Here is a 27696-nt window from a genome sequence, read left to right as displayed (position 1 = left end):
AAAGAGTCCGAGAAGACCGAGAAGTCAGGCACCATTTTTTATAAAAACGCATAGTCTCATTTTTCACTCTTTAAAATCACATTCAAAAATCGGCAAAGGAACGCCCTGGGGAGGGAGTAGACGGAAGGGGAGGGCGCACCGACCCAGCCCCAGGGGAAAGGGCGCAACACCACACGTGGCAGCGCGACTGGCACAAGGGGGCATGCGGCGGGCGAGGTGGCGCCCTGGGGTGGTGGCACTGACAGGACATGGGCTGTGGGACAGGACAGCCCAGGGGCACACTGACGGGCCTGGGCAGGGAGAGCTGGCCCCCTTGCACTGTGCTGCCCACCCACTTGCTGGCCCCATGTGGTCCCAGGCAGATGAGGTCTCACCCAGCCCAGCAGTGGGGAGACCTTGAGGCCAGGCTAGGCCAGTGTGGCCCAATCCACAGCTGCCTTTCTATGGTCCCTGAGCCCGGGTGCTTGGGGTGGGTGGATAAGGGTGGCATAGGGAGGGCAGCAGCACCCACTGCCGATGCCACCCTCCAGGCTGAGCCCCACAGTGTCCAGGGAAGGTGGGAATGGAGGCAACCAGCAACACAGGGGCTTTCCCTGAACAAGGGCACAGAAGCCCAAGTCACTGTGGCAGGACTTGGTGGCCAGGGAGACGATGGGCCCTCTCCTCTCGCCAATGGCCAGAGGGCAGGACAGTGCAGGGCTCTGTCCCTCTGTTGCAGGAGGGGCAACTGTGGGCAAATTCAAGTAGTATCCCTGTGCTGGGCCCTCCCCTAGAGTGAGAGATGCTGGGCTCCCCAGCAGTGCCTGGGGGCACAGAGCACAGCTCAGAGCCTGAGGTGACACAACCTGATGTGGCACTGACCCCCAGGGGAGGGCGGGAGGGCTGCTGGGGGCTGCTGCTCCCCCCATGGGAAGATACTGGGAGCAGGCGGCCCTGGGTCAGGACAGAGGGTGCTGGACAGTGGCTGGGTTGGTGGCAGCAGGAGCCAAGGCAAGCAGGCCCCTCCCTGGGGGCTGGGCCAGGCTGGGGCCACAGGAAATCACAATAATTACAAAATAAAACCTTTTCCGCTTTGCGGGAAAACAAATAATAAAAATTCGACAAAATAAATTAGAGATTTATAAAAGGCGGGCGGGCAGGTCAGAGGCCATTGGCGCTGCCACGCTGGACCAGCGGCACTTTGCTCAGCTCCACTGCAGGTGAGCGGGGCTTGTTCTTCATCTTGGGCACCCGCTGGACCAGCTGCTGGGCCTCACGGTAGGCATCACGCAGCTCCTTCTTCCACTGCACCAGCTCAGGGTCACTCTGTGCACACCAGGCTCTGTCAGCCAGGGCTCAGCCCCAGCACACCCATCCCACCCCGGCCCCCACTCACATCACACTGCAGGACGAACTGTTTGCCTCCACGGATCTTGAGCAGGAGGCACTTGCGCTCCTTGATTTGCGTCTCCTCCACCGACTGGATCTCCTCCATGGTCAGCAGGCTCTGCTGCAGGGCCGAGGACGGGACAGGTGGGCGGGTGAGGGCCAGGCCCAGCCAGCCTCCTGGACACCCGGTACCCAGCCACAGTTCCCAGTTCTTACCGGGGCCTCACCCTCGCCCCGCCACTCAAGCCGGTTGGGGAACAGGTAGAAGTACCGCCGCTGCCACTGGGTCAGGAAGGGGTTGCCCATCTTGGACATGTAGCCGTGCATGATACAGTCCTTGCCCAGGGCGTAGTCTGATGCGAGAGATGGGAGAGGGGGCTCAGCCTGGCCCAGCCTGGGTTTAAATCCCGGTTTGGCTGCTTTCTGGCTGTGACCTTGGTTGAGTGCCTTAAGCCTGAGCCGGTTCCTCACTTCCATTGTGGGCAGGGGCCCGGTGACCCTCACCTTCCTCATGGCCCAGCTGCTTGTTCTTGGCTTTCTTTCGGGCCTCCAGGCGGTCTGTCTCAGCATTGATGGTGTCGAAGACAGTCTCTGCCACCTCCTGCTGCCACCGCTCCGAGATGGTGAGGGGGAAGTTTCTGTAGAGCTCCTGGTCACTATCCAGTAGCTTCACCAGGTGGACAGGGCAGGGATGCATGGATGGACAGAAGGAGGCAGGACATCCATCAGCCACAGGCCTGCCCAGACAAGGCAGGGGCAGGGATGGTCTGGTCCACCTGCCATCCCCCGGGGATATGTGGGGAGGAGCTGAGGCCCAAAAGCTGGCAGGGCTGGCTTGGGGCTCAAGAGGCCTCGATGAACAAGAGTTCCTCCCAGCCACGATGGGGCTCAAGCCAGCAAGGACCAGTACCTTGATTCCTTTTGTGTCCTCCTCATCAAAGGAGCCAATGTCGAAGGCGTCAGCTGCATTCACCTCTCCTCGAGGGGGGATCAGCGGGGGAGGGTACTGCAGCGGAACGGGAGCCATGGGGCTTTAGCATAGGGGAAGGAATCCGAGGTGTCCCCCCAGCCCCTTGCCACAGGCTATCACCTTCTGCAAGAAGACCATCTGCCAGTCCAGGGAGCGGAAAAAGGGGCTCTCCTTCACCTCCTGAGCCCTATGAGAAGATGCCTGTCATCCAGGTTGCCACCACCGTGAGCCAGGGGCTTGGGCTGGGCCATGTGGTCAGGCTGCCCAGGTTTATTTCCTGGTTTGGTTTTGTGACCTTGGGCAAGTTCCTTAAACCTGAGCCTATTTCCTTCTCTCTAAATGGGAGAACAGTAGTTCCTATATCACAGGGCTGTGGTGAATTTTAACATTGGTAAATTCTACAGTGCTGTGCATGGCTCTTAGTAAAGGTTCAATAAACATAAAATGCTGGTATTTTCACCATCATCTTTGTCACAAGGACCCTTCTGGAAGCAGGATGCTAGTTGGTTCCAGAGCTCCACCCCCAAGCAGCCCCTCTACCCAGTGATCGTAGGACAGGGCAGCTTATGCCCCCTCTTGTGAGCTCTTCAAAGGAGGCTAGGACCCATAGGGGCATCCAAGTGATGGGAAACAGCCTTTGTCCTCACAGGACACAGCAGAGGCTGGGACACACAGCATGCCAAGGGCACTCACCCACGGCCCAGGCAGCCCAGTCTCCGGTTGACGTCTCTCTGCAGCAAGCCCTCCAGCAGGGAGCGGAGTTCAGGGGAGAAGGAGTCGGGCAGCTCCACAGCCTGTAGAGAGGAGGAGGATGTGGGCAGGGGCGGAGGAGAAGCCCTTGGCCCCATCTCAGCTGGGGGCAAGGGTGTCCAGGCCCCTAGCAGAGGGAGAGACAATGGCCCAGCGGCTATGTGTGTTCTGAGGGAGGCCCAGAGCCTGTGGGGAAGGAAGGTCTGTCTCCCTCTGCTGGCTAGTAAGAACCAAGGGTTAAGACTCCGGCACCTACAGGAGACCCCAGCCCTTCCAGGGCCTCACAGAGACCCCACACTCACCATCGTCAATGTCATGCGGTCGATCTCGTGCTTATCTTTGGTCTTGTGCTGCCGGAAGGGGCTATGCCTGGGCAAGAGGGGCCAAAGACCCAGGTCAAAGGACAGGAATGGGGAAACCGAGGCAGGCAGCATAAACAAGCCTTGTCCAGAGCCAGGGATGGCACTACCCCTACCACCAAGGCAGCTGTGGGCTCCCCTCCCCAGCCTCCCACCTGGACTGCAAGACAGCTGCTCTCAGCCCTGTCCCACCTGCCTGCTGGGATGGCCCACTCACCCCCGCAGCAGCTTGAAGAGCATGCAGCCCAGGGAGAACCAGTCAGCACTGCTGTCGTAGGCCACACCCTTCTGCAGGACCTCAGGGGCCATGTACCCATGGGTGCCCCTATGGGAAAAAGAGGGCTGTGAGCTCGAGCAGCTGAGTGGGGGAAAGGGATAGGCAGCGGGGCACTCACACGCTGGCGTGGGGCTTCTTCTTGGAGAAGTCGCAGGCCAGGCCCAGGTCCGAGATCCGCACATGGCCGTGCTCGTCCAGAAGGATGTTGGCCGGCTGTGGGGAAGCACAGTGCGCTGCTACCCCAGAAGAACCGGGGGTCACCGCCTTCACTTGGGACCATTTCGGGTGTCCAGGCAGAGGGCCCAGGTGGGTCTCCTCTCCTTTCCCCAATCACAACTGAACCCAGAGGCCAGCTGGGGTGGGAGGGAAGGGGCCTTGTCCCAGGAGTGGTGCAGCTCCAGGCCTCACCTTCAGGTCTCGGTAGACCACGAAGCGGCTGTGCATGTGCTCCAGGCCCAGGATGATCTCCGCTGCGTAGAAGCGCATGTCAGCCTCGGAGAAGACCCCATGCTGGGACAGGTGGTAGTGCAGGTCCCCACCTGAGGGAGGCAGCCCCGGAGCACGCTCAGCTTCCTGCCAGCCCCAGCCCTGGCCCTTGTCCACCCTGGGCCAGCCTGCACTCACCGTTCATGAGGTCCAGGATGAAGCTTAGCTTGTCTGGCGTGTGGAATGCATACGACATGCAGACGATGAAGGGACAGTCCTAGGAGGGGAGGGGGGGGTCAGCGGAGGGAGGCTGCTGAGCTCCAGGCCGGTGCCACTCTGGGGCAGCCCAGCGCTCACCCCGGTGCTGACGAGGGAGAGCATGATGCGCTCATTCAGGGCCAGCGTCTCCCCCTGCTTCATCTTGATGCGCTTCTTGTCCAAACACTTCATGGCATACCTATGGGGAACGGGGTGGTCAGCACCCCCTGAGGAATGGAACCCAGGGCTACCCTGAGGGATCCGGATGAACATGTGACACAGATCAGGGAGAGAAGGCCACAGGTCAAGGGGCCTGCAGAAGGTGACAGCAGGAACAGGTGGAGGAACAGACCTGCTTGTGAGAGCCCCTTGCTGGGAACACGGATCCCTCAGGTCTCGCTATAAATCGTGAGCCTTCAGGCCACTGGGAGCCCTGCTCCTCCTCCCTCAGGCACCCCCCAAATCCAGCTGAGCAGGTACTCACATCTTGCCCGTGTCGGCTTTCCGGCACCCGTAGACCTCCCCAAAGCCCCCACGCCCAATGATGCGGTGCACACTGAAGTCATTCATGGTCAGCTGTGGGGGTGACAACAGCTGGCGTCACTGCAGGCTGCTTGGGCCTAGCCCTGGGGCAGAGGGGCCAGGCTGCAGAGGCTGGCCCTATGACAGGGTCCCCCACACCTGTGTCCTGGCTGCCCTTGCCTCTGGGGTCCTAGCACTGACCCCCATAACCAACGCCTCAGGGGCTGAAAGACAGATGCCCCGATCTCCCCACCCCAGCCTGACTCCCTGGAGAGGAGCCATAGGGAGCACAGCCCTCCACACCCCACTTGCTCCCACTCACATGGATGTTGAGCTCCACGTTCTTCCACTGGCAAAAGCGTGTGAACTTATCGCTGTGAGAGAAGAGCCCAGGCTCAGAGGTACTCTGAAAGTGATGCTGGCACAGGCTACCCCACCCTGCTGCCATTCCCTGGGGGTCCTATCAGATGTGGAAACACCCTGAGGTGTGGTGTCCTTTTCTGGGATCTTGTGGGAACCATACATGCTGAGCCTGCCCATCCTATGTGCCAGCTGTGTCCAGGTGCCTGGCATGGTGGCAGCCATCTAGTTGTACACTCCCATGAGATCAGATCAGCTAACCCAACTTTCTGCTACCATGTCTCTGATGAAGCGCATGTCAGCCTCAGAGTACCCACCCTGTCCTGCTTGCATATCTCTTGTGACACCGAGCTCACTCCATGGCTGGGCAGTTATGACCCTAAAGAAGCTGCTCTTTATATTTAGCTGAAATCTGCCTATAGCTCTCACCCCCTGGCCAACTCTGGCTGTGAGGGCCACGGGGGTCAGTGCACATAGCTCCCCAAAGAATTGCCTGGGACAGGCTTTGAGCTGCCTGGTGCTGAAAAAGGTGGGGCAGAAGATCAGAAGCCTATGTGACCTCTCCAGAGTCCCTGAATGGAGCTGCTAACAGCCTGTACACACGTCTGCTCAGGGCCTAACATGGGCTGGCTTCTGTCCTCCACATCAAGCACAAACCTTCCCAGGGGAGCCTTTTCCCGCCCTTCCTCTCCCACACCGGCCCCTGCGCTCACCTCTCGATGAATTTCTGGAACACATCCCCTCGAAGGTTCTGACAAATCTCTTCGATGTATGGCTAAGGAAGGAAGCTGGAAGTTGGTGACGGAGCCCCTCAGGCAGGTGTCTGCCAGGCCCTACCCCTAACTGATGAGGCTCCTTGACCTGGGGCTGCCCAGGACTGACCACATCCAGGAGGGGCCAGGAGGCAGCAGAGACATACCTGGAAGAGGTCTGGAGGCACCTGCTTCTTCACCAGGTGGCCTTGGACATGCTCAGTGGCACTCTTGGAGAAGGGCTGGGAAGATGAAGGTGGCTGTGAACTCTCCACAGGGTCCTTTCTTCCCTTCCCAACCCCCTGCTGACTCTGGGCCAGCACATGAGGCCAAGCCTGGGGATGAGTGGCTGGGGACACTCACGTGTGAGCAAGCCAGCAGTTCCTTCATGATGTACGAGTCAAAGATCTCCCGGCTGCAAGCCACACGCTCGTCCTCCGTCTCCAGCTTCTCATATTTTTTGATCTGGAGGACAGAATTCCCACAGGTGACCCTTGGCCCAGAAGGGCCCATGAGCACCAACACCAAGTGTCCTATAGCTTCAACGAAAACTGCCCAGCCTCCTCCCCGCTCTCCTGAGGGCCCCTGCCAGCCCGTCTCACCTCCTCATAGAACTCTACCAAAGGCTTGGCCTCCTCCAGGTGGTTCAGGCAGAAGTCTCGGAAGAGCAAGTACCCTGAAAGTAACCATGGGGGGACGGGGGGGTGTCACATGAGCCACAGCTCCTCTCAGAAGCACTCCTATGATTGTGGGCAGAATGTGATCTCTATCCCAGGCTATTGCCAACCTGGAGATTTCTTAGATTCCTAGTCAGGGCCCCTATGCTTCTACCCACTTCCCGAAATCTCCTTCCTTAGACAGAGGCTAGAAAGTGATGGGCAACATGGATAGCCAGAGAAGGAGGGCTGGCTCTGGCTTTGGGCACCCCCTCAATGCAGCCCAAGGCCTTGCTCCTGCTCCGTGAGGCCCACATCACCCTCAGGTGGGCTGTGCATGTACAACAAGGTCATTTCTGGGAACTCTTTGGATGCCCTAGCTGACTGGGTTAGGTGCAGCTGTAGCATGAGGGAGGAGGGTGGGCCATATCCCTCTCCTGGACCACACCCTGTCCTCCACATCTGGCTTGCCTTCCCAGAGGGTGGGCCCAGATGGGGAAACTGAGGCTCAAGGAGGCCTGGCAGGGTTGTAGTATGGCAGTAGTACTCCTCTGCTCCTCTGCTTGGTGGCTGATCTCAGGAAGGCGGCTGGGGTTGAGCCCTCAGTGCAGGGTCATGGAAGGGGGATGGGCCACAGGAGACCAGGAGAGGTAGGATGGGCAGTGAGAAGGGCTCTTAGGAGACCCTGGATAGGATGTCCTCACCCTTCCCAGGGAGTGGGGGCCTGAGGCCAAATGAGAGCTAAAGCCTGGTCTGTCTTCAGTCCTCCAGTCCGACATAGGTGACCAGGCTCATGTTGTCAGTGACCTGAGGGCTCTGCCTGGGCACTCCATCAGAGTGTATGGCCATCATTTCTGGTAACATTGGCCTGTTTGGTAACTTGTAAACAGGGCTTTGTAGAGGGCAAAATGCTCTTGCTGACACTGCCTCATCCCAACCTGACAGTCCTGGGCAGTGGGGCTCATGAGCCTCATTTCTCAGATGAAGTCACCACCAGGTCCAGAGAGGTGAAGAAACTTGCCCAAGGTCATACAGCACAGGCCTAAGACCACACGGTATGCCTCCTGATATTATCACTCCCCAAGGCTGGCCAACAGTGCCTGATCACACAGGCCAGGCCACTCCTGGCCAGAGCCGAGATCCTGTTTGGAAGGGCACGTCAGAGCCGTGTGCCCTGCTTCCCTGACACCCGTCCCAGCCTGCCCTCTGGGCTGGGCCTGTGGGGCGGATTGCAGGACAACAAGCACCAGATACCAGGAAGAGGCAGAGTGAGGGCCAGCACCAAGCAGCTTGCTCACAGAGGGCCGGGTGGAGTGGGCCAACCACTGTGCAGCAGGCGCCACAGGAAGGGCCCCGCCTCTTCCTGTCAGTCCCACCAACAGCCCAGAGCAGCTGCGGCCTCGCCAAGGGGAAGCTGCAACTCTCAAAAACAAAAACCCCAAAGGAGGAACTTCCCTGGCAGCCCTGGAAGGCTGCTGGGCCCCACCCCCACCACGGGGCTCCCTGGGCTGATGGCTAGGGGCTAGAGGCAGGACAGGTCACACAGCCCAACCTGGAGCAGCCCCTGTGGGCTGCCCTGTCCAGAGTGGATGGGAGGCCAGCCTCCTGGCTGGCAGGGTCTCTGCTGTACTCACCCAGCTTCTGGGAGAAGATCTTCTCAAAGGTCACCTCTCCTCGGTCCTCTAGGTACTTCTGCATGACACTGCGGATGCTGGGTGACAGGGAACATGTGGTGAGCAGGACACACATGTGACCCTCCCCTGGGCCTGCTTCTGAGTTGAGGGCACTGCTGCTGGGGGACACTGCTCCCTCTAGGTAGGAGGCTGTGCCAACTGGCCTACTCCCTTAGCCCCACCATAGCTCAGACCATCAGGGGGCCTCCTGTTCAGACCACTGCTGCAGAAACTTGGTCTGGGTGCTGCTGAATGCTGGCTTTGAGACCTTGGCCAAATCCCAAAAGCCAGGCTTGGTCCATGAGCAAATGAGCAGATAAACAAAATGTGGCCTGTCCACATGGTGGCATGTTATTTGGCCATAAAAAGGAATGAGGCAGAGATACAGCTATAGCATGATGCTGAGCGACAGAGCCAGGCACAGAAGGCCACGTGTCATGTGGTCCTATTTACATGAAATATCCAGAACAGACACAACCACAGAGACAGAAAGCAGATCTGCGGGGCCAGGGCTGCAACTGCTGGTGGCACAGGGCTCCTATATGGGAGATGTTCCGGAATTAGATAGGAGTGAGGGCTGCACAACATAGTGAATGTACTAAAAACCACTGAAGCATACACTTTAAAATCATGGATTTTATGTTCTATAAATTGTATCTCAATGAAAAAAAAAAAAAAAGGCTGGGCAGGGTGCGGTGGCTCACGCCTGTAATCCCAGATCTCTAGGAGGCCGAGGTGGGTAGATAGCCTGAGCTCATGAGTTCAAGACCAGCCTAAGCAAGAGTGAGACCTCATCTCTACTAAAAATACAAAATATTAGCTGGGCATTGTGGTAGGCGCCTGTAGTCCCAGCTACTTGGGAGGCTGAGGCAGGAGGATCGCTTGAGCCCAGGAGTGTGAGGTTGGTATGAGCTAGACTGATGTCACAGCATTCTAGCCTGGGTGACAAAGTAAGACTCTGTCTCAAAAAAAAAAAAAAAATCACCAAGCCTTAGTGTGTCCCTCATACTTAGATAAAAAGCAGAACCTTTGCCTGGGTAGCTTAGTAGAGATACAGGGGAGGGTCTGGCCAATGTGACCACCAACACTCAGCCTGATGCTCCCCACCTGTTTACCCACCCCCATCACTGAGTGCTGTCTGGAAGAGCCATGCCAGGCCACATTCCATGCCTCAGACACCACCTTGCTGTTCCCTAGTCTCCTCTCCTGGGCTACCTCCAGTCCAGCCCTGCCACACCTGAACCCACACCATGCTCACACAGCCCTTAGGTCCCATGTGCCACCAGTGGGCCTGGATGAAGAGATTAGTGAGAATTCAGATCCACACGTCTAGGGTCTCTGGGTTCAGCACAGCCCCAGCCCTATCCCTGGAAGCCCAGTCTGGGCCTGGCTGACCTGGTCACCCAGGCTATAGTGACATTTTCACAGGAGGCCCTGTGTGCATCATGTGAACTCCCCCCGCCATGCCTGCTCCACCCCCAGCACCCTGCCTAGGCTGAGGGTGTAGGATGACATGGCCAGTTAGGAAGCCTCAGTGGGCCCCATGGCCGGTGTGAGGAGACTCAGTAAGGGGAGGGGGCCTCTGGACCATCAGAGACACTATTCAGAGAAGGTGGAACCTCACTAGGCTCAAGTGTGAACAGGATGTTGGCAGGTGGTGAGGCAGGGGCAGGTGGGTGGACGTGGGAACACGCAAAGCAAGAGGCTAGCCAGGCAGGGAGGAGGGCAGAGAGGGGAGGGCAGGGCCTTGCAAGCCAGGAGGCTTCAGAGCTGGCAAGTGGGCAGGAAGCAGGCTTAGTCCCAGGCAGTAGGCAGACCAACTCTGCTGTGAGCACCGAGGGGAGGATGCCCAGGCAGGAAGGAAGGGAAAAGAGTAGGTGGCATGAGAAAGCTCAGGCTGGCCAGTGCAAGGACAGTGCTTACAGGTCACCCTCCAACCTGGGGTCTGGAGTACAGTAGCTCCAGTGAGAAAGGAGATCTGAGAGCCAGCTCCAGGCAGGGCCTGAATGGCCCAGGGACCCTCCCAAGCCTCTGGCCTTAGACTGAAGAGCAAGGGGATTCTTGCCTATTTCTGCTGGGCATTGTCTTTCTAAGGCCTAGGGTGGAACCCCTGGCCCAACCCTGCTTGAGTTTAAGCCTTCTTTATCTTTTATTTTCATTTATTTTTTTGAGACAGAGTCTCACTTTGTTGCCCTGGGTAGAGTGCTGTGACATCATAGCTCACGGCAACATCAAACTCCTGGGCTTTAAGCGATTCCTTTGCCTCACCCTCCCAAGTAGCTGGGACTACAGGTGCCTGCCACAATGCCTGGCTATTTTTAGAGATGAGGTCTCATTCTTGCTCAGGCTGGTCTCAAACCTGTGAGTTCAGGCAATCCACCTGCCTCAGCCTCCCAAGTGCTGAAATTACAGGCGTGAGCCACCTCGTCTGGTGAGTCCAGGCCTTCTTTAGGAAGGGACACACAAGGACAGCATGAGAGCATGTGGGGCTGTCACATGCACAACACCAAAGCCATGATGGCCAGGAGATGTTGTGACTTTCTGAAGCTGCTTCCAACAGGAAGCACAGTGTTGAGGACAAGGATAGACCTTGGTGACCCCATCTTTGCAGCCTGACTCCTTCAGCACAGACCTGCCCAGCTGGGAAAAGGAGCGCCCAGGCCTAGGGACTCCTGTGCGACCACTTCTGAGGCAGTCCTTTCCATCTGGGAAAGTAAGGACACTCTCCTGGAACCAGCAGCGGCTCCAAGGCTGGGACAGGCCCCCTCATCCAGGCCAGCACACCTACCCCTTCTGGACACTACACACTGGCTTACGTCCATCGACCACTGGCAAGGACATGTTTCCTGGCTCATGGCACTCACAGGGGCAAGGGAGACAACAGACAGAAACCAAGTCTCAAGTGCTGCTTCACACATAGCAGGAGCTTGGTAAAAGTCTGTGAAACCAAGGAAGACACAGCTCCTGTGCTCAGGACCAGCAGATCAGAGGCCTGTGCTCCAGGGTGGCCCTCAGGGCATAGTCTGCCCTAAGACCAGGAGAAGGAAACAGGGTGGTGGATCTGGGAACCTGCAAGGTGGCACCTTCACCACCCTGGCTCGGCTCTGAGCACTCTGCCTCTGTACCCAATTCTCATGTTTCAGGACTGGTCCATGGAAGAAATAAGAGGGAAAAAATTTCTAAAATGCCAATCTCCCACGTTATAGGAGGTCAGATGGATGCATCAGGTGCTGGTCAGGTAGAAGTACAGACAGGTAGGTGCAGGTGGCAGCAAAGCAGCTCTGCTGGGCTTGGCACCTGTGGCTCAAGCGGCTAAGGTGCCAGTCACATACACCTGAGTTGGCAGGTTCAAATCCAGCCCCGGCCTGCCAAACAACATGACAGATTGCAACCAAAAAAAATAGCTGGGTGTTGTGGCGGGCGCCTGTAGTCCCAGCTACTTGGGAGGCAGGAGACTCGCTTGAGCCCAGGAGTTGGAGGTTGCTATGAGCTGTGATGCCACGGCACTCTACCCAGGGTGACAGGCTCTGTCTCAAAAAAAAAAAAAAGCAGCTCAGCTGTTTGGAGGACCCCACCAGGAGGGGGGCCTGGCTGTGGGGCCTTACTGGTAAGCCCTCTTGAGCTCTAGACTTGCTTCATGGGAGCAAACTGGCACCAGCTTGGCAGATAGAATGGCCACCTAGCAGCCACTGCCACTTCCTGCCACAGCACTCAGAGCAGCTGATTACCAGACAAGCAAAGATCTCCCCTAGGGAAGTGTGCTCCCTAAGGGACCCTGCCTGCGACAACCAGGGAACCTGCTGTTCACAGGGAACGGCAAGATGCAGGACCCTGGTCTCTGAGCTTGCCCTCCCTGAGAAGCCATACCCGGGCATGGCCACAGCATTCTTCCAGGCCCTCACCACACCACTTCACTTTTTTCCTTAAAAACAAAGAGATTTTCTAAATAAAATAAACACCCCCCCAATACAAGTCAAGCCTGAGCAGAATGCATGAATGGAAGGCCCCCAAAGTAGAAATTTTAGGGTTTCCTGTCTATTCCCATGGGGCCAGTGGCTGAGGGAGCTGGCGGTTAGAAAAACGTGTCAACTGAGAAACTCTGGCCAGGGTGGCAAGCACGGGCGGGCACAGGAGGTGGGGTGGCCTCCTGGGCTGGGTCACCTTCCTCTCCAACTCCCACTCCCTGATACTGGCGGAGTCTAGAGTGGCAACGAGCCCAGAGCAGCGTCCCTGCCCCCACCCAGGCCAATAACCCTGCTATCCAGGGGCAGGTGGCTCCCAAGGCAGTTTGGACTGTCAAGGGAAACAAGTGGCCTGACGGGTCCCAGGCAGAAGGACTCAAGGTTCCCAATCCCTACGGGGAAGAGCCTCCTTTGCTCTGGCAGTTGGAAGGGTGCCTAGGCCTGGGTTCCAAATAGTTTTGCCTACCTACTTCCCTGGAAGGTCAGGACAAATCACAAACTTTAAATGTTTAGTTTCCACATTTGTAAACTGAGGATGTCAACAAAATGCTAAATTGCCACCACCGTGATGGCCATTTATACACCCGAGAGGCCACGGCTTGCTTCCCACACGGTATCCTGGTCTGCTGCACACCCACCATGGCCACCATTTGGCCACTGGAAGGCAGACAGTGCCTGGGGGACAGCAGAGGCTTTGCTGAAGACATGGAAGAACTAGCAGTGGGAACAGCTCTGCAAAAAGTGGGTGCAACGGCCAAACAAGACTGTATCATCTGTGACAACACTGAAAACCTCACCATAAAAACTGAGAGCATTTTGAAAAACAGTTTTTTTGTACAGGAGAGAAGTTTGAAGAAATCACAGCTGATGGCAGAAAAAGACTTGTCGTAGCTTTACAGATAGCACATTGGTTCACATCAGGAATGAGACAAGAAGGAAAGCGCGGTAACTAAATGGGCCCGGCGGTGGCTGGCACTCTGAGAGGACGAGGTGGGAGGGGCATTGACCTCAGGAGTTCGACCAGCCTGAGCAGGAGTGAGACTTGTCTCTACAAAAAATAGAAAAACTGCCAGGTGCTGTGGCTCTCCCACCTGTGATTCCAGCACGTGGGAGTCCTGAGCTGAAGAGTTTGAGACTAGCCTGAGCAAGAGTGAGACCTCATCTCTAAAAACTAGCCGGACGTTGTGGCAGGCACCTGTAGTCCCAGCTACTTGGGAGAATCACTTAAGCCCAAGAGTTTGAGGTTGCTGTGAGCTGTGACGCCATGGCACTCTACCGAGGTTGACATAGTAAGACTCTGTCTCAAAAAAACAAAATAAAACAAACAAAAGAAACTAGCCAGGAGTCATGGTGGTAAGCGCCTATATTCCTAGCTACTCAAGAGGCTAGAACAGGAAGATTGCTTGAGCCCAGGAGTCTGAGGATACAGTGAGCTAGGATCATACCACTGCCTTCATGCCTGGGCAACAAAGCAAGACTCTATCTCCAGAAAAAAAAAAAAAAGAAAATATGTGTATATATATATATATACTGTGCCTGGCCCATTTTGTTACTGTGCTTTCCTTCTTGCCCCATTCCTGATGTTGAACCAATGTGCGTGCTCTTTCTCTCTCTCTGTATATATATCCTGTACACACATATATTGAAAATTGAAAGATGGGAAATTAGTGGTGGACTATGTCATGAACAAGGTAACCTGTACTTAGGTCTATGAAAAAGTAGAATAAAAATTCCATTATTACTTTGGGCAGGAATTAGGAGAATGAACCAGCTCAGTTCAATATGCAAACCTCCATACTGCCTCCCCCCATCACTGTATTATCTTTGTCACAACACTTTATATGTTAACGATTTCAAAGTGTTGGTTAATTAAGTTTGTCTCTTTGATTAATAAATGTGCTTGTGCTAATAGAATAGATAAAGAAAGAAAGAAAATAAATAAGAAGTGGGAGAGGACATGGCAGAAGAGGACTCCCCTAAAACACCAGGTAGCAGCCAGCATACCACCTCCTGGACCTCAGGGGGGAGCTGCTTAGGCCCCATTCCCTGGTACCCTGAAGTTCCTAGAATGGGATCACATGCTAACTGGGCTTGTTCGGGTCTGTGTTCCACACGTGCCATGTCCTTGTAGGATGGGACCTGTGACCAGGTGGCCTCCTGCTGGCTGGGTCCTCAGCTGAGCGAGCTTGTGGCGCTGCCACTCCCCTCTCTCACAGACTAGCCTCAAGCACAGGGTTGCTCCACCTGGGATCCCAGCCGGAAAGTCCAATACCTGCCTGGCTAGACTATCAAGGGGACCTTGGCACAGAGACTCTTAGAGTCCAGCCGTGGGCAGGAGCAGCCTGGCCCTGCTCCCTGGCACCAGCCGCTCTGAGGAGTAAGCCCAGCCTGACACCAGAGGGGAGAGGACACTTCCTCTCCTGGCACAGCGAGCAGCGGTGGCACCAAGAGCTAGGCAGCAGGACAGTCGACGATGAGTGGGTGAGAACTTCCGGTACCTCCTAGTACCTCAAGGTTCAGAAGAAAAGCAAAGTCCCACATCTTGTGGTAAGGCGGTCTGGCCCTTCCCCAGTGGCTCCTGCTCAGAGTCTGAGACAGCAGCTGTATGGCCGGGCAGGGACTGCAGGACTTGGAGGCAAACACACTCATGTTCATGGTGAGGAAACCAGGGCTAGAAGAAGCTGGACAACTTGCCCAGAGACCCACAGTGAGTTAGTTGCAAAGAAAATGTCCAATGGCCTCTCACAGGGCACGCCCCCACAGCCTCTGGGGGAGAGCTAGGTGCAGGGTCCCAGAGAACCCGGTGCCCAGTGTGTGCCCTTGCTACCCTGCTCCCAAGTCCCCACTTCAGGATGTGGGCAGCACCCTCCCAGGAGCCCAGGGTGGGAGGCATCCTTGGATGGCACCTGGCAGGCCAGGAGCTGTGAGCCCTGTGCCCCTCCTGTCACGGTGATGCCAAAGCCTCAACAACCCAGGACACTGCAGGCTGACACAGAGGCTAATGGCCCTGCGGGTCTGGCACAGCCACGTTGGGAACCACCATGTTCTGGAGAGAAGGCCTGTAGCTGCAGCTGAGGCTATCCCTGTGGCATTTCCAGGAAACCTGGCACTGAGGTAGCAGCAGCAGCATGAAGTCCCCTGGGGCTTCTCATTAATATTTCTCAATGACTCTCCCTGAGGCTGACAACATCCTCAGTGCTCAAGGCCAGGGCCACATACCAAATGGGAAACACCAACCTGGACTGCTGAGTCTGGGGTGAGCCCTAAGAAGGGGAAAGGGAAGGATGCAGCCCTGCACGGGAGCCCCCCCAGTTCCACAGCTGCCTAAGAACCCTCGTGGGGATGCTCTGGAATAGGCACTCCAGGGCCCTATTGAATGTCATGGCCTCTTTACAAACATGACGTGAGCACCCACACCCTGCTTCAATCTGCCACTGCAGTAGACGCACCAAGAACTTCCATAACTCCTTCCCCTAGCCCAAGCCTAGACTGGCTTCTGGAGTCAGCGAACAAAGCTGACAACACGTTGATACCAGAAAATTCACATCTGCCTGTGTAAACTCAGTTAAGTGGCAAAGCAGAAAAGGGTGTTATTGTTTTAGAAAAAAAGCTGCAGCCTAGCCCCTAATTTTCAGTGTCTGGTTTGAAGCAGGTTAGAAATAACTAGCGGTAACGTCATCCAGTGGAAGAAACCGACCTGTCCAGGGCCAGCAGGTAAGGGGCCCAGGAAGAAAGGGCAGGTGTGACGGAGGCTGTGTTTGGTCCTCGCAGGACCAGGGTGTCCTAGAGGCAGCAGCCACCTGTGCCCAGCCCCTCTGCCAGCCCACCTGGGCCAGGGAAAAGACCTGATGTTACTAGTAGGGCCTGACTGTGCATTAATAGGACACATCATTTGGGGTGACATATTCCCCCTGCACAGATCCCAATCTGCAGCCCCATAACCCCTTCAGATCCATTTACCCTAGAATGGCTGGCAGTGGCTTAATGCAAATCTGTGAAACCCCATGCTCTGAAAAGGAAAACAGATGGGAAAAGCCATCCAGAGACCCACTACTGGGGAACAGCAGCAGCTTCAAAGGCCCAGAGGGAATGACTGCCGAAAAGATAATCTTGTTTTTAGAGGCAGGACTGGGAGAATGCTGCCACTGGTGCAGAAGGTTCTGGGTTTGGCTGGAAACAGCAGGGCTTCTGCTGGGGCCCCCACAAATCCAAGGCAGGAAGTCCTGGCTTCGAAGAGTTAACAGCAATGGCCAAGCTGCAGCAGAGGAACAGCGGCAGGGTCTGGGGAGCTGGAAACCAGAAAGGGCAGGAAGGAGGAAACTCAAGGTGGGGGGAGGGACCAGGAAATAGTCAAGAAGACGGAAGGCTACAAGAGGCAACTGGCTCCCACAATCTGCTGCCAGGGCTGCCACTGTCACTGGGGATGGCAGGGTCCCTCCTGGGGGACCTCAGTCAGAGCCCCAGACAGGGCTCCTCAGTCAGGAGCCCAGAGATTAATTACGCAAGGCCTCCACGGTCATATTAAGCAAATGACAGTAATTACAAGGCTGCTGCTCCTGCTGCAGGGAAAGGAAGACAGCAGCCCCTTCACGGAGGCTCAGACTGCACACCCCAGAACAAGGGGACAGCCCCCTCATTTGGTGGAAACTGAGGCAGGCCCAGTCCCAGGTGAGCTGGCATTGCAAGGGAAGAGAAGCTAGTTGTCCTGTCTCCCAGCTACAAAACACTCCCTCCTATGAGAAGGTCAGGAAATGGTCTGTTTCCTTGGATTTTATAGGGTGACAGAAGGGGAGGCCCCAGTGCCAACTCATGGTGGCACTGTGCCCGCTGTTCCATTCCCCAGTCCTGGGAAGTCAGAGCTGAGAGGCCAGCCCCAGCTCCCAGCCAGGCTGGACCATCCCAAGGTGGGAACAACTCCCAATAGCACCTTTTCCTGGGGACAAATCATGGCTTCTCTCCCTGACCCTGGCCTGGTGCGTGTGGGCAAGACAGGACCCTGTGTCTGAGGGACCCTAGAGTGGAGCTGCCCCTCTGTGCACTGGGGCTACCCTGCTGTTCTGTAGATGAGGGGCGCCAGCAGTCCATGCCACAAAATGAGGACAGGGCCAGAGCAGAGATGTACAGGGTGGGCACAGATAGAGCACAGCAGGGGAGCACACTGGGGCCAGGAAGCTGAGGTCTGCTTCCAGGTGTGCCTGTGACCCGGCAAGTCTTCTCCCCTCCACGAGCTTTAGCCATTCAATGGGGAGGACATGGCCTCCTGGCCCTCTGCCCACAGTTGGGAAGAGGATAAAATGGAGTAAGAGCACTTTGCAAACTGGGAAGTACCACACAAACATGAAATATGGTCATAGTCACCATCAAGGGCAGGAGGCATCTGACCTGCTGGGAATGCAAAGCATAAAGCAAAGGGTGGCCTGGCACTGAGGTCTGTTTCACAGGCAAGAGCAACTGCGACCCTACACGGAAACCGTGAAGCCTGGCTCTCAGCCTCCTGCTAACACTCACAGCCCGCCAGCTCCTCACGTGGGACCACACGAGCCTTAGCACAGCCCTGAATTTCTTGAGCAACTACTACATGTCTCCCAGCTACAAAGGCATGGCCTTCCCAATTTCAAGCCTGGGTTTTGGTTGAACTGAGATGACCAATGTCAAAGTAAACAATCAGTTATTATAACTTCCATCATTGTTTCTATTACGCACCACAAGTGGTAAGGGGACAGGAAAAGAACAGCTTGTTTCTCAGGGTTTACACCTGCAGAGCCAACCCATCAGAAGCAGTGCATTTGGGGAAGATTACCCAAACGCCACTTCCAGAAAGGCTCCCGCCTCACACTTCACAGGCTCCTGCAGAAGGGCCTCAAGGTTTTGGCCACCAAGGAGAGCTGTTCTGAACCCTACAGGTTGACTCCCCCGTTTCCTCTCTCGTGGCTTTATCATTTATGAACTCATTGTTGCTCTAACTGTCGCTGCTCCCCGTACAGCTCCAGTTGACAGTCAGTCTGGTTCCTGTTTTGAGAAATCTGATTGCAAATGTCTAAGCAAAAAGGGGCCCCTCACAACCTTCTCAAAATGCAGGCCAATTTCCCTGTCCCAGGCCTGGGGTTCAGTCAGTCTGAAACCCAGTAAGCAGGACCAGCAGAGGAGGGGGCCAGTGACACCTCTGCAGCTTCAGCCCACTTGGAAGGCTGAGAACACGGCAGAGTCACAGCTCTTATTTCACAGATGAGAAAACTGAGTCCCAGAAGAGGAAGAGACTTGCCTGAAGTCTCCTGAAAAGACCAGGCCCACTGGGGCATCAGCAGACCTCCTCTCAGGTGTGTGTGAGGAGGTGCTGGGACTTGCTTTGCCACACGACACAAAGAATTGTGCTGGGTACCTCTGCTGTCACAGATGCTGGACATCTCCAGCTCAGCCCCGTAGTGAACAAAATGTAGAAGGTGTTGAGTCTGAAGCCCTGATCTGGTGGCCAGGTGCCGCCTGTGTGACACTCACTTCTGGTGCTTCAGCTTCCCCACCTGTTCCACGGGAACAAAACCACACCTACCCACCCCCATGGGCTGCTAAGAGGCTCAGACAATAGGAAAATACCCTTATCAGCCATAAAGTGTTGGACAGGCCACAGCTAGAATTCACATCCTGCAAACGTCTGCACCTACACGCTGAACAGTTTAAACTTTGATACCAGGTGTGATGACATCAGTTGTCATACACACAGGTGGCAACCGTGGTCCAGCTGCTGCAGGTGTGCTGGGAGAGATGGTGCACCCACACTAGGGTCCTCCTCAGCACCAGCCCCAGAGCACTCTCCAGCCCAACTCAGGACAGTGACCCCACAGGAGTGGGGAAGAGTCCCCTCAAGCCTCACACACGTGTAGACTGGAAGGGGGTGAGGCGGGGGTAGCGGAAACCCCAGGGGGGGTGCTGGGAGCGGGGGCTGCCGAGGGATGGGTGAGATGGTCAGGCAGGGTTAAATGCGGCGCGCAGAGTGGAGGAGCCCCCCGGGGACCAAGGGCTGCTCGGAGGAGAAGGATGAAGGGGCGCGCCGGGCCCCTGTGGGAGACGGCAGCAGCCCGGGACAGTCAGCCGGGGAGCCGGCCGAGCGTGAGGAAGGGAGAGAGGAGGGATCTGGGGGCCGGCAGCGCCCGGGGTCAGGTGCACAGGGCCTGGGACTCGGGGCTCCGGACCCGTGGGCATCAGCGGCGGGCGTCGCGAGGGCCAGCCCCGGGCGCTCAGGGGCTGCGGGGTCGAGTGTGGGGCCAAGGTCTCGGGGCGCGGGCTGCGCGGAGGAGCCGGCGGGGCGCCCGGCCGGGGACCGGGGCCGCGCGGCAGGGCGCGAACCGGCGCCCCCTCACCTGGGCTCCGGCAGCAGGATCTTCTTGCTGGCGCGCGCGGCCGGCGTGGCCTTGCTCTTCTCCATGGCCATCAGGTAGCTCACGTCGGCCAGCACCGCCTCCAGGTCCGCCATCTTGGCGGCGGCGCTGCCTCTTCCCGCCGCGGCCGCTCCCGCTCCCGCTTGCTCGGCGCGCTCGGCCCGGCCCGGCCGCGGCCCGCTCGGCCTGGGGCGCCGCCGCCGCCCGCCTGGCCCCGCTGGGCGCCCGCGGCTCCGCTCCAGCCGCTCACAGGCGGCGCCGCCCCATGGCGCCGGCTTGGGCCCGGCCCCGGCTCGCGCTCCGCTCCCGCCGGGACTGCAGTCGGGGCGCCGCCGCCGCCCGCGCCCGGGAGCCGCCGCCTCCGGCCCCGCCTGCCGCGCACAGCGCCAGCGAGCCCGCGAGGGGCCGAGCCGGGCGGGCGGCGGCGCCCCCTGGAGGCCGTGTGGGCCCGGGGCTGAGACCCCAAAGCAGACCAGAGACCGCGCGACCTCAGCCCCTGGCCGTGACCTCCCTCGATGCTGGACCCGGACCCCGCTCGAAGATGACCCTAGACCCAGACCTTGGCCGCAACCTTGGATCGCATCTCTGGATCCTGCCCTCCACGATCAGACCGTGGCTCTGACCCCAGCTGTGGACAACGGCAAGGATCCCGGACATTAACCATGACACAGATTCAGATTTCAGAGCACGATCCTGGGACTTCTGTGTCAGACCCTTACTGTGATCTCAGATCACGGCCCTGGGTTCCTAACTCCATACCAAGATTGTGACAAACCCCAGACCTGGGTTACAACCTCTAGACCCCCAACAGGAGCCCAGATCCAGATTTGGGACCATGGCCTCCATCCCATCCTGGTTACTAACCACAACCTGGATTCTAGATCACTACCATGATCTACACTTGAACCTCAGCTCCAGACCAGAGCCCTAGGACCAATACCCTGAACTTTGGAACCAGCCTCAAGACCAGGACATCTAACCTGAGTCCCAGACTGAACCCATAATCCTAATAGGTCACCCAGAATCTGGAACAATTGCAGTCGGGCTCCAGCCTTACTCCAGCCTCTAACCTAATCCCTCCTGCTCTAGACCTAATCCTGGCCCCACAACTCAGGATCAAGGACCCTGCACACAACCCCACTCCCACTGACCAGCTTGTAGACCAAGGTCCCTGGGCCAGCACACTAGGCTCAGCCTCCTTCCCTGCACCCCACCTCATCCAGGGGCTCATTTATGATGACTCCACAATGTGGGGTCAGACCTCCCAGTGCAGAGTTCTCAGTGCTTCCTGGCAGGGGAAACCCACTCTGCTGAGGGCCCACCCACAGGGGAATGCAAGTATTACCAGGCAGCACTCCTATCACAACGAGCCCTTCTCTAGGACCCTCCTTCCAGACTGGGCACAAGGAGTTCAATTTTCATGACAGTTTGTGGGCAGCCAGTACCCTTTTGCAAAGCGAGGAACCCTGTCTGTCCATTTCTAGGCTATCTTCTTGAATCAGCCCCAGCAAAGCCTGGTAGCAGAGCTCATCAGAAAAGATTCCCTTCTCAGTGGGTGACTCCCCCCACCCAGATACCCAAGTCAGACCTCAGTTTTATTTTCCTTGATTCCTTCTTCTGTCCCTTCCCTCATCTCATTTATCACCATTCCCTCCTGTCTGGCCTCCCAAGAATGTTCTTGAACCTGCCCACTATCACCCAACCTCCCTGTAGCCATTGCCCTGATGCAGGCTCTGCCCAGAGACACCTTCCCCAAATCCAGATATGATGGAGTTACTGCTACTTAGCACCAAGAGGCAGCTCTGCAGTCTTCTGGGGCTACTAAGATTGAAGGACCTACATGGGGGCTCCAGGCCCTCTGCCCACACCATATTAGGTGAACAAACTCCTTAACCTGCAAGTCAGGTGTTGGACGACTGGGCCCTACTCCCCTCTCCAGTTTGGTTTGCCACCACCCCCTGCACCTGCAGTCCCCCTACCGGCCCACCCATCCAGTCTCACCTCTGTAACTTTGTTGTTCCCTGGGCCTGGAAGCCCTTCTGTGTGCCTTCTTCCCTGGTCAACTCCTGCTTGTGCTTTAAGACTCACCTGCTCCAGGTGGCCTTCCCTGACCCCAACCAACTATGTACATCTCAGATTTTACACTTCCCACCTACTAGGTCCTATTTCCTTGATTTGAACACATCCTCCACTGTCAGATGCATCACTGCAAGTTTTGACAGTGAGGAGTGAAGCTTTGCTGCATGTTTGCATCAGTTGGAAAATGCGTCCTGGTGTTGGACATGCTGATGTATAAGAAGGTGCCTACTGTCTCCCACTGTGACTGAGGCTCCTGTGTCATCTCTTGCTTCCAGTACCCACCACAGGACTGGACTCAGAAAGGCATCAATTTTGGATGAATGAATAAATGAATGGGTGGATGACAAGGTACACAGGGCGTAAGGGCCAGATACTGCAACAGGAGGCCTCCAGGTTCCTCTCCCTAGTGCCCTGCCTGATTCTCTTGGACCGTGAGGCCAGCCACATGCTGGCTTACATTTTCTGGAACAGCCCCTATTGTTAAAATTCTGGTTGGCGAACTTGTCAGACCAGAGTCTATAAGTTTGTTCTGAAATGCCAGCCATCCTGCACACCAAGAGGTGGCCCTCCCACCCATGGCTCAATCTGCAGCCCCCAGCCAGGCCTGAAGCCAGGGGGCCTTGGAGGGAGCTGGTATCCTTGAGCCCCGGAAAGCGGCTCCAGGCAGTCCCGGTTCAGCAGAGGAGGGTAAGTCCCTGGCCTGGGTGAGGCCATTTTTTGAGGTGGTGCTGCCCTCCGGTGGTTGATGCTGGGACGCCCCACTGTAAACCTGCCTTCTCAGGGCCGCTTCTTGTAATAAACATTTGTTGGGTGCCCAGACAGCTCTGGGTCTCGCCACCATGCTAGGAGTGCAAGAAAGTGGAACCCTGTCTCTGCCCAGCTGGCAGATCCATAGACACATCATAAGTTGGCATCTCCACTGGATGACTAATAGATGCTGCAAACTTAGCACGTCCCACACTGAGCTCTTGCTGGCACCACCCAGCCCCTGTCCAACCTGCTCCTTTTCTGCCTCCCCACCTTAGTTGTGGATCCTCCATTTTCCAGAAACCTAGGAGTCATCCTTGATTTCTCTCTCTCCTCACCTGTCCCCTGCCCCTCCTTCCTGAGAGTGAAGGACCTAGATAGAGTGGGGGTTCTTCACCCACCCCTGCCCAAAGCAGATTAGGTGAACGAACTCCCTTAAACTGCCACCAGCCAGCTTGACTTGGTGTATCTGTCTCCAGAGGATACCCTGACCCACTATGCCCTTCTACAGCCCAGGCTGAATTCCAGTCATTTCTGACCTGGATTTTTACCCCTCTCAGGGGTGCCTGCCTCTCCTGCAGCCAGAGCTTTTACAGGCTCAAATCAGAACTCCCTCCAATGACTGACCCTGCACTTAGGAAAAACCTGCCCTCTTCCCATGGCTTAATCTCTGCCCACTTCTCAACAACTTCCACCTTCCCCTTCCTGTGGGTCCTCAGCCTCTCTTGTCTTCCTCTGCCACTAGAACGTGCAGGGTCCACTTCCATCTCTAGGGTTTTTTTTTTTATTTTTAATTTCAGTTTGCTTGTTCATTCTTCTTTATTTGAAGTACTCCTTTTTTGTTGATTTTCTTCTTCCTCTGGCGGTGCCGGCTGTTTTTGATGTTGTTAGTAGAGACGGGGTCTTACTCTGGCTCACTGCTGCTCATACAGGTCTTGAACCTCTGAGCTCAGACAATCCACCCGCCTCGGCCTCCCACAGCGCTGGGACTATAGGTGTGAGCCACCACACCCAGTCTTTTTTTTTATTTTTTTGAGATGGAGTCTCACTATGTTGCCCTTGGTAGAGTGCCATGGCGTCACAGCTCACAGCGACCTCAAACTTTTGGGCTGAAGTGATTGTCTTGCCTCAGCCTCCGGAGTAGCTGGGACTACAAGCGCCCACCACAACGCCTGGCTATTTTTTTGTTGCAGTTGTCATTGCTGATCTAGCAGGCCCAGGCTGAGTTCAAACCTGCCAGCCTGGGTGTATGTGGCCAGTGCCCTACTCACTGAGCTACAGGTGCCGCCCCGTCTCTGGGGTTTTGACTGTACAGTTCCCTTGCCCTTCCCCTGCTCTTCCTGATATCTCATGGTCTGAAAGCTCAAAGAGCTCTCCCTTGGGGTCCCTATTGCACTCCTCTCCCCAGAGTGATGACTGGCACAAAGTTAGGGCTGCAAAAAAGAAACAAGACTCAGTCAGTGTTGGCTCATCTGGAAAGAAAAACTCCTAAAGGCATACCTCTCTGATGTACCTGGCAAAAGCTATAATGGTAGGAGGTGGGGCAAGAGGAGGTCAGTGGACAGGCAGGAGGACTGGGGAAAAATCTCGAACATGGCATGTGTGCATGAACCTGAGTGAGCGCTGCCATGTGCCAAGGCCCAGGAGCGTGAGTTCTCTCCTGCTGAGGCCTCTCCTCTCCACCTCTTGAGTTTTGAAGGGCAGGAGGATGAGCTTGAGGGCTTCCCTGACTTCAGCAAGTGTGTGCCCCATTGACCTGGACCAACTTCTGCCCAGCCTAGACAGTGCCTCTCTGATATCAGGTGCCCAGGCAGTACCAGGCCCTGGCTGGGGCTCTTGGAATTCACATAATTCATTCACTTATCCCTTTGACCATGTTTACTGAGCTCCTGCTACATGACAGGCACTTGTGCTTGGCCTTGGGGATTTAGCACAAGAAGACAGACGTGAGCTTAGGGACAAACTACACACGGTGACAGCCACGAACAGTCACTGACTTATTATGTGCAGGGCCCCATTCCTAGAGCCCAGATGACCTCATGGGATGTTTGAGCCATCACTATGAGACATGAGACAAGTATCAACAGAGCCAGGAGCCTCCTCAGGTGAAGTCAGGGCAAACTCAGGAAGAGGGTTTTTTGCCAGAACCAGGGAATGGGAGAGAAGCCGCTGTGTTAAGGGCAGGGAAAGGGGATTTCTAGGTATATGGAACAGCAAATGGGGAGACCCTGAGGAAAACAGATCCCTGTTCACTAGGTTTCCACGTCACCAGCACTGTGTAAGGACCTTTGGCCATCAGTCCACAGGCACCACCCCACAACCCTTGGAAGGCCCTTGCTGGCTGGCTTCCCAGGAGCAGCGCCTCTCCCAGAAATCCTCCAGAAGGTCACATGGCCTCTGGCTCCAGGCTTCTCTCCCTGCGGTAAGCTTTGCCCAGACGTGGCCCCCGCTGCTGACGGTCCCCGCCCTGCACAGTCTTTACCCCTCTCCATGCCCAGGACGCAGCACCCTCTACTCAGCTTGGCCCCAGAACCTGTGGCTTCACAGCTGGTATCTTTGTCCCTTGTGGCTCCAAACTGACTCACGCTCTCATAGCCCCCACCGGGCCCACACCGTGGCTGCTGATAATTGTTGGGGTTGGGGATCGGGGGAAGACCAAGTGTTGATCCCACTGCCACCTCCACCAACCTGGCTGGGTGCCCTGGGCAAGTTACTTAACCTCTCTGAACCTCACTTTTTCCTTTGGGACACCCATGGCTTCACTGGATTGTTTTGAGAATTAAGTGAGATAAAGTGTGTGAAGTGTTGGCCCTACTGAGTGGCCAGTGTCACTCTGGAGTATCTTGGGACTTGCTGTGTCTCCCCCATATGTGTTCCATGGTCTCTTTTTCTCTCATTTCTCTTCTCTCTCTTTACCTCTTTGTCTTTCCCCTTCTGGGTCTTTCAGGGTATGTTTCTTTCTCTCCACACCCCTGCTCTCTCACTGTTCTCATGGCACCCTCTGGGGAGGTGGAGGCTGGAACTCCCTGCCCCTTGTGCCCTGGAGTGGGGCTGGTGAGAGACAAGGCGGCAGAGGCCGCTGACAGCACTGCCAGAGGGTAAGGCCAGGTGCTCCCTGGCCTCTGCTGCCTGCTCTCGCTGTTTCTTGCCCACATGTGGGTGTCAGTGCTGAGGTTTCCTGTCAGGTCTGCACTCAAGAGCTGGGACCTGGAAACTAAGAACTGGACTCCCCAGCCAGCAGGTGCCAGGTCTGTTCTGCCACTGGCCACCCAAACCACATATGGAACAGAGCCGGCCTGCGGGGGGAGCTGGGATTGACTCTCTTCCCAGGGCCAGATAGCTACATCATTTACAGGACCTGGTGCAAAAAATGCAGAGCCCCTTCAAAAATCGTTAAAAAAGTCTTGTCTCCCATAGTACAGCGGTTACGGTGCTGGCCACATGCACCAAGGCTGGTGGGTTCGAACCCAGCCTGGGCCAGCTAAACAACAATGACAACTGCAAATACCTTCATTGTTTGGACCTGCATATTTAGCTGTTTGGAACGCAGTCAATTCCTTCTTGAGTTTCAAATATAAGACTGCTACAGTCACATCATCACATCACAATATCCAGTGGTGAAATCTTGTTTGTCATTGTCATTCCCATTCCTTTTCGTTTAGAATCAGAATAAAACTGTATTTCAAATTAAAAAAAAAAAATGACATTGCAACAAAAAATAGCAGGGTGTTGTGGCGGACGCCTGTAGTTCCAGCTACTTGGGAGGCTGAGACAAGAAAATTGCTTAAGCCCAAGAGTTTGAGGTTGCTGTGAGCTGTGATGTCATATCACTCTACTGAGGGCAACATAGTGAGACTCTGTCTCAAAAAAAAAAAAATCGTTAAAAAAGTTCAGGTGGGGAACGGTGGCTCACTCCTAGCACTTTGGGAGGATGAGGACAGAGGATCACTTCAGATCAGTTCAAGACCAGCCTATGCAACATACCAATATTCCATCTCTTCCAAAAATTAAAAAATTAGCTGGGTGTAGTGGTACATGCCTGTAGTCCCAGCTACTTGGGATGCTGGGACAGGAGGATTGCCTGTGCCCAGGAGTTTGATGTTGCAGTGAAGTATGATAATGCCATGGCGCTCTAGTCTAGGCAACAGAGGGAGACCCTACCTCAGGAAAAACAAGTTCAGGATGGTGACAATAGAGCATAAAATTAAGCTGGGGCCCTTTGGAGGACAGGTTCCTGTGTTTCCTGTGTTGACTATATGGATTACGTGCCCACAAAGCTGGCCCTGCTCCCACTCCCCATACAGCCACCATTCATTATAAGCAGTAAATTTCCTCATCCCCCACTCCTGGTTAACATGGGAGATAGCACTAGCTAAGGCTAGCCCCAGCTTCCAGAAGTTGGAAATGCCATGGAGGAGGATACTGAGTAGGGCATAGGAAAACTGGGGCAGAGGCTCCAGATCGCAGCTGTCACTGACCCTTGGGACTGGCACTTCACCTCTCTTGACCTTGGCTTTGTTATCCATGTAATGAAGACAGCTGCCTGTTGGGTGGGAGATCGAGTGTGAGGTACGCTCACATGCATACAGGTTGGCCAGCAGGCTGGGCTGGCTGACCCTGGAGCTTGTCTCTGAATTTCACTAGCTATGTCACTTGGGCAAATTTACATAACTCGGTTGCTCCACTTTACAGTGGGGAGAACAGGAAGGTTGTAAGAATACATGAGTTACTACGTGTAAAGTGCTTAAAACAGTGGCCAACACTCAGGGCCATTAGATGTCAGCTGTTAATTATGATGAGATGATGTCACTGCCTGTGAGGGCCACACAGAATATCCAGGTTAACCCTTTCTGATTGGAGGACAAACAGAAAAGCCTTCTGGAAGAGGGCTTTAATGGTTGTGTCGTCAGTGGCATAGCCTTAACAGAGGATATGCTTGGGAACCACAGAAGTATCCAGTTTGAGGCCCCTTAGAAGAACCTACTACATGCCAACTACTATACATAGGGCAGTGGTAGAAAGAGTTTACAGAGTTTATTATTATTTGTTGTTTTCCAGAGATAGAATCTTGCTCTGTTGCCCAGGCTGGGGTACAGGGGTGTGATCATAACTCATCACAACTCCTGGGCTCAAGGGATCCTCCTATCTCAGCCTCCTGAGTAGC

The 27696-nt window shown here is 55.8% G+C and overlaps 1 protein-coding gene across 1 annotated transcript; it reads right to left on the bottom strand.

Moving 5' to 3' along the window:
* Window positions 1–24: 24 nt before the first annotated feature.
* Window positions 25–20071, bottom strand: GRK2 (G protein-coupled receptor kinase 2). Its single transcript, XM_053560467.1, has 21 exons — window positions 19689–20071; window positions 8333–8409; window positions 6645–6718; window positions 6406–6507; window positions 6210–6284; window positions 6004–6065; window positions 5253–5304; window positions 4893–4984; window positions 4508–4607; window positions 4349–4427; window positions 4133–4263; window positions 3843–3937; window positions 3665–3772; window positions 3391–3457; window positions 3032–3132; window positions 2459–2525; window positions 2279–2374; window positions 1873–2035; window positions 1585–1721; window positions 1376–1489; window positions 25–1305 (listed from the first exon to the last, which is right to left on the bottom strand). Exons 1-21 carry the CDS (start codon window positions 19799–19801, stop codon window positions 1141–1143), a joined length of 2070 nt encoding a protein of 689 aa, XP_053416442.1. The 5' UTR covers window positions 19802–20071; the 3' UTR covers window positions 25–1140.
* Window positions 20072–27696: the final 7625 nt, after the last annotated feature.

The sequence above is a fragment of the Nycticebus coucang genome, chromosome 14 (genome assembly GCF_027406575.1).
Source record: "Nycticebus coucang isolate mNycCou1 chromosome 14, mNycCou1.pri, whole genome shotgun sequence".
In the NCBI taxonomy this organism is placed as follows: Eukaryota; Metazoa; Chordata; class Mammalia; order Primates; family Lorisidae; genus Nycticebus; species Nycticebus coucang.
This window is presented reverse-complemented; position numbering and strand designations above follow the sequence as displayed.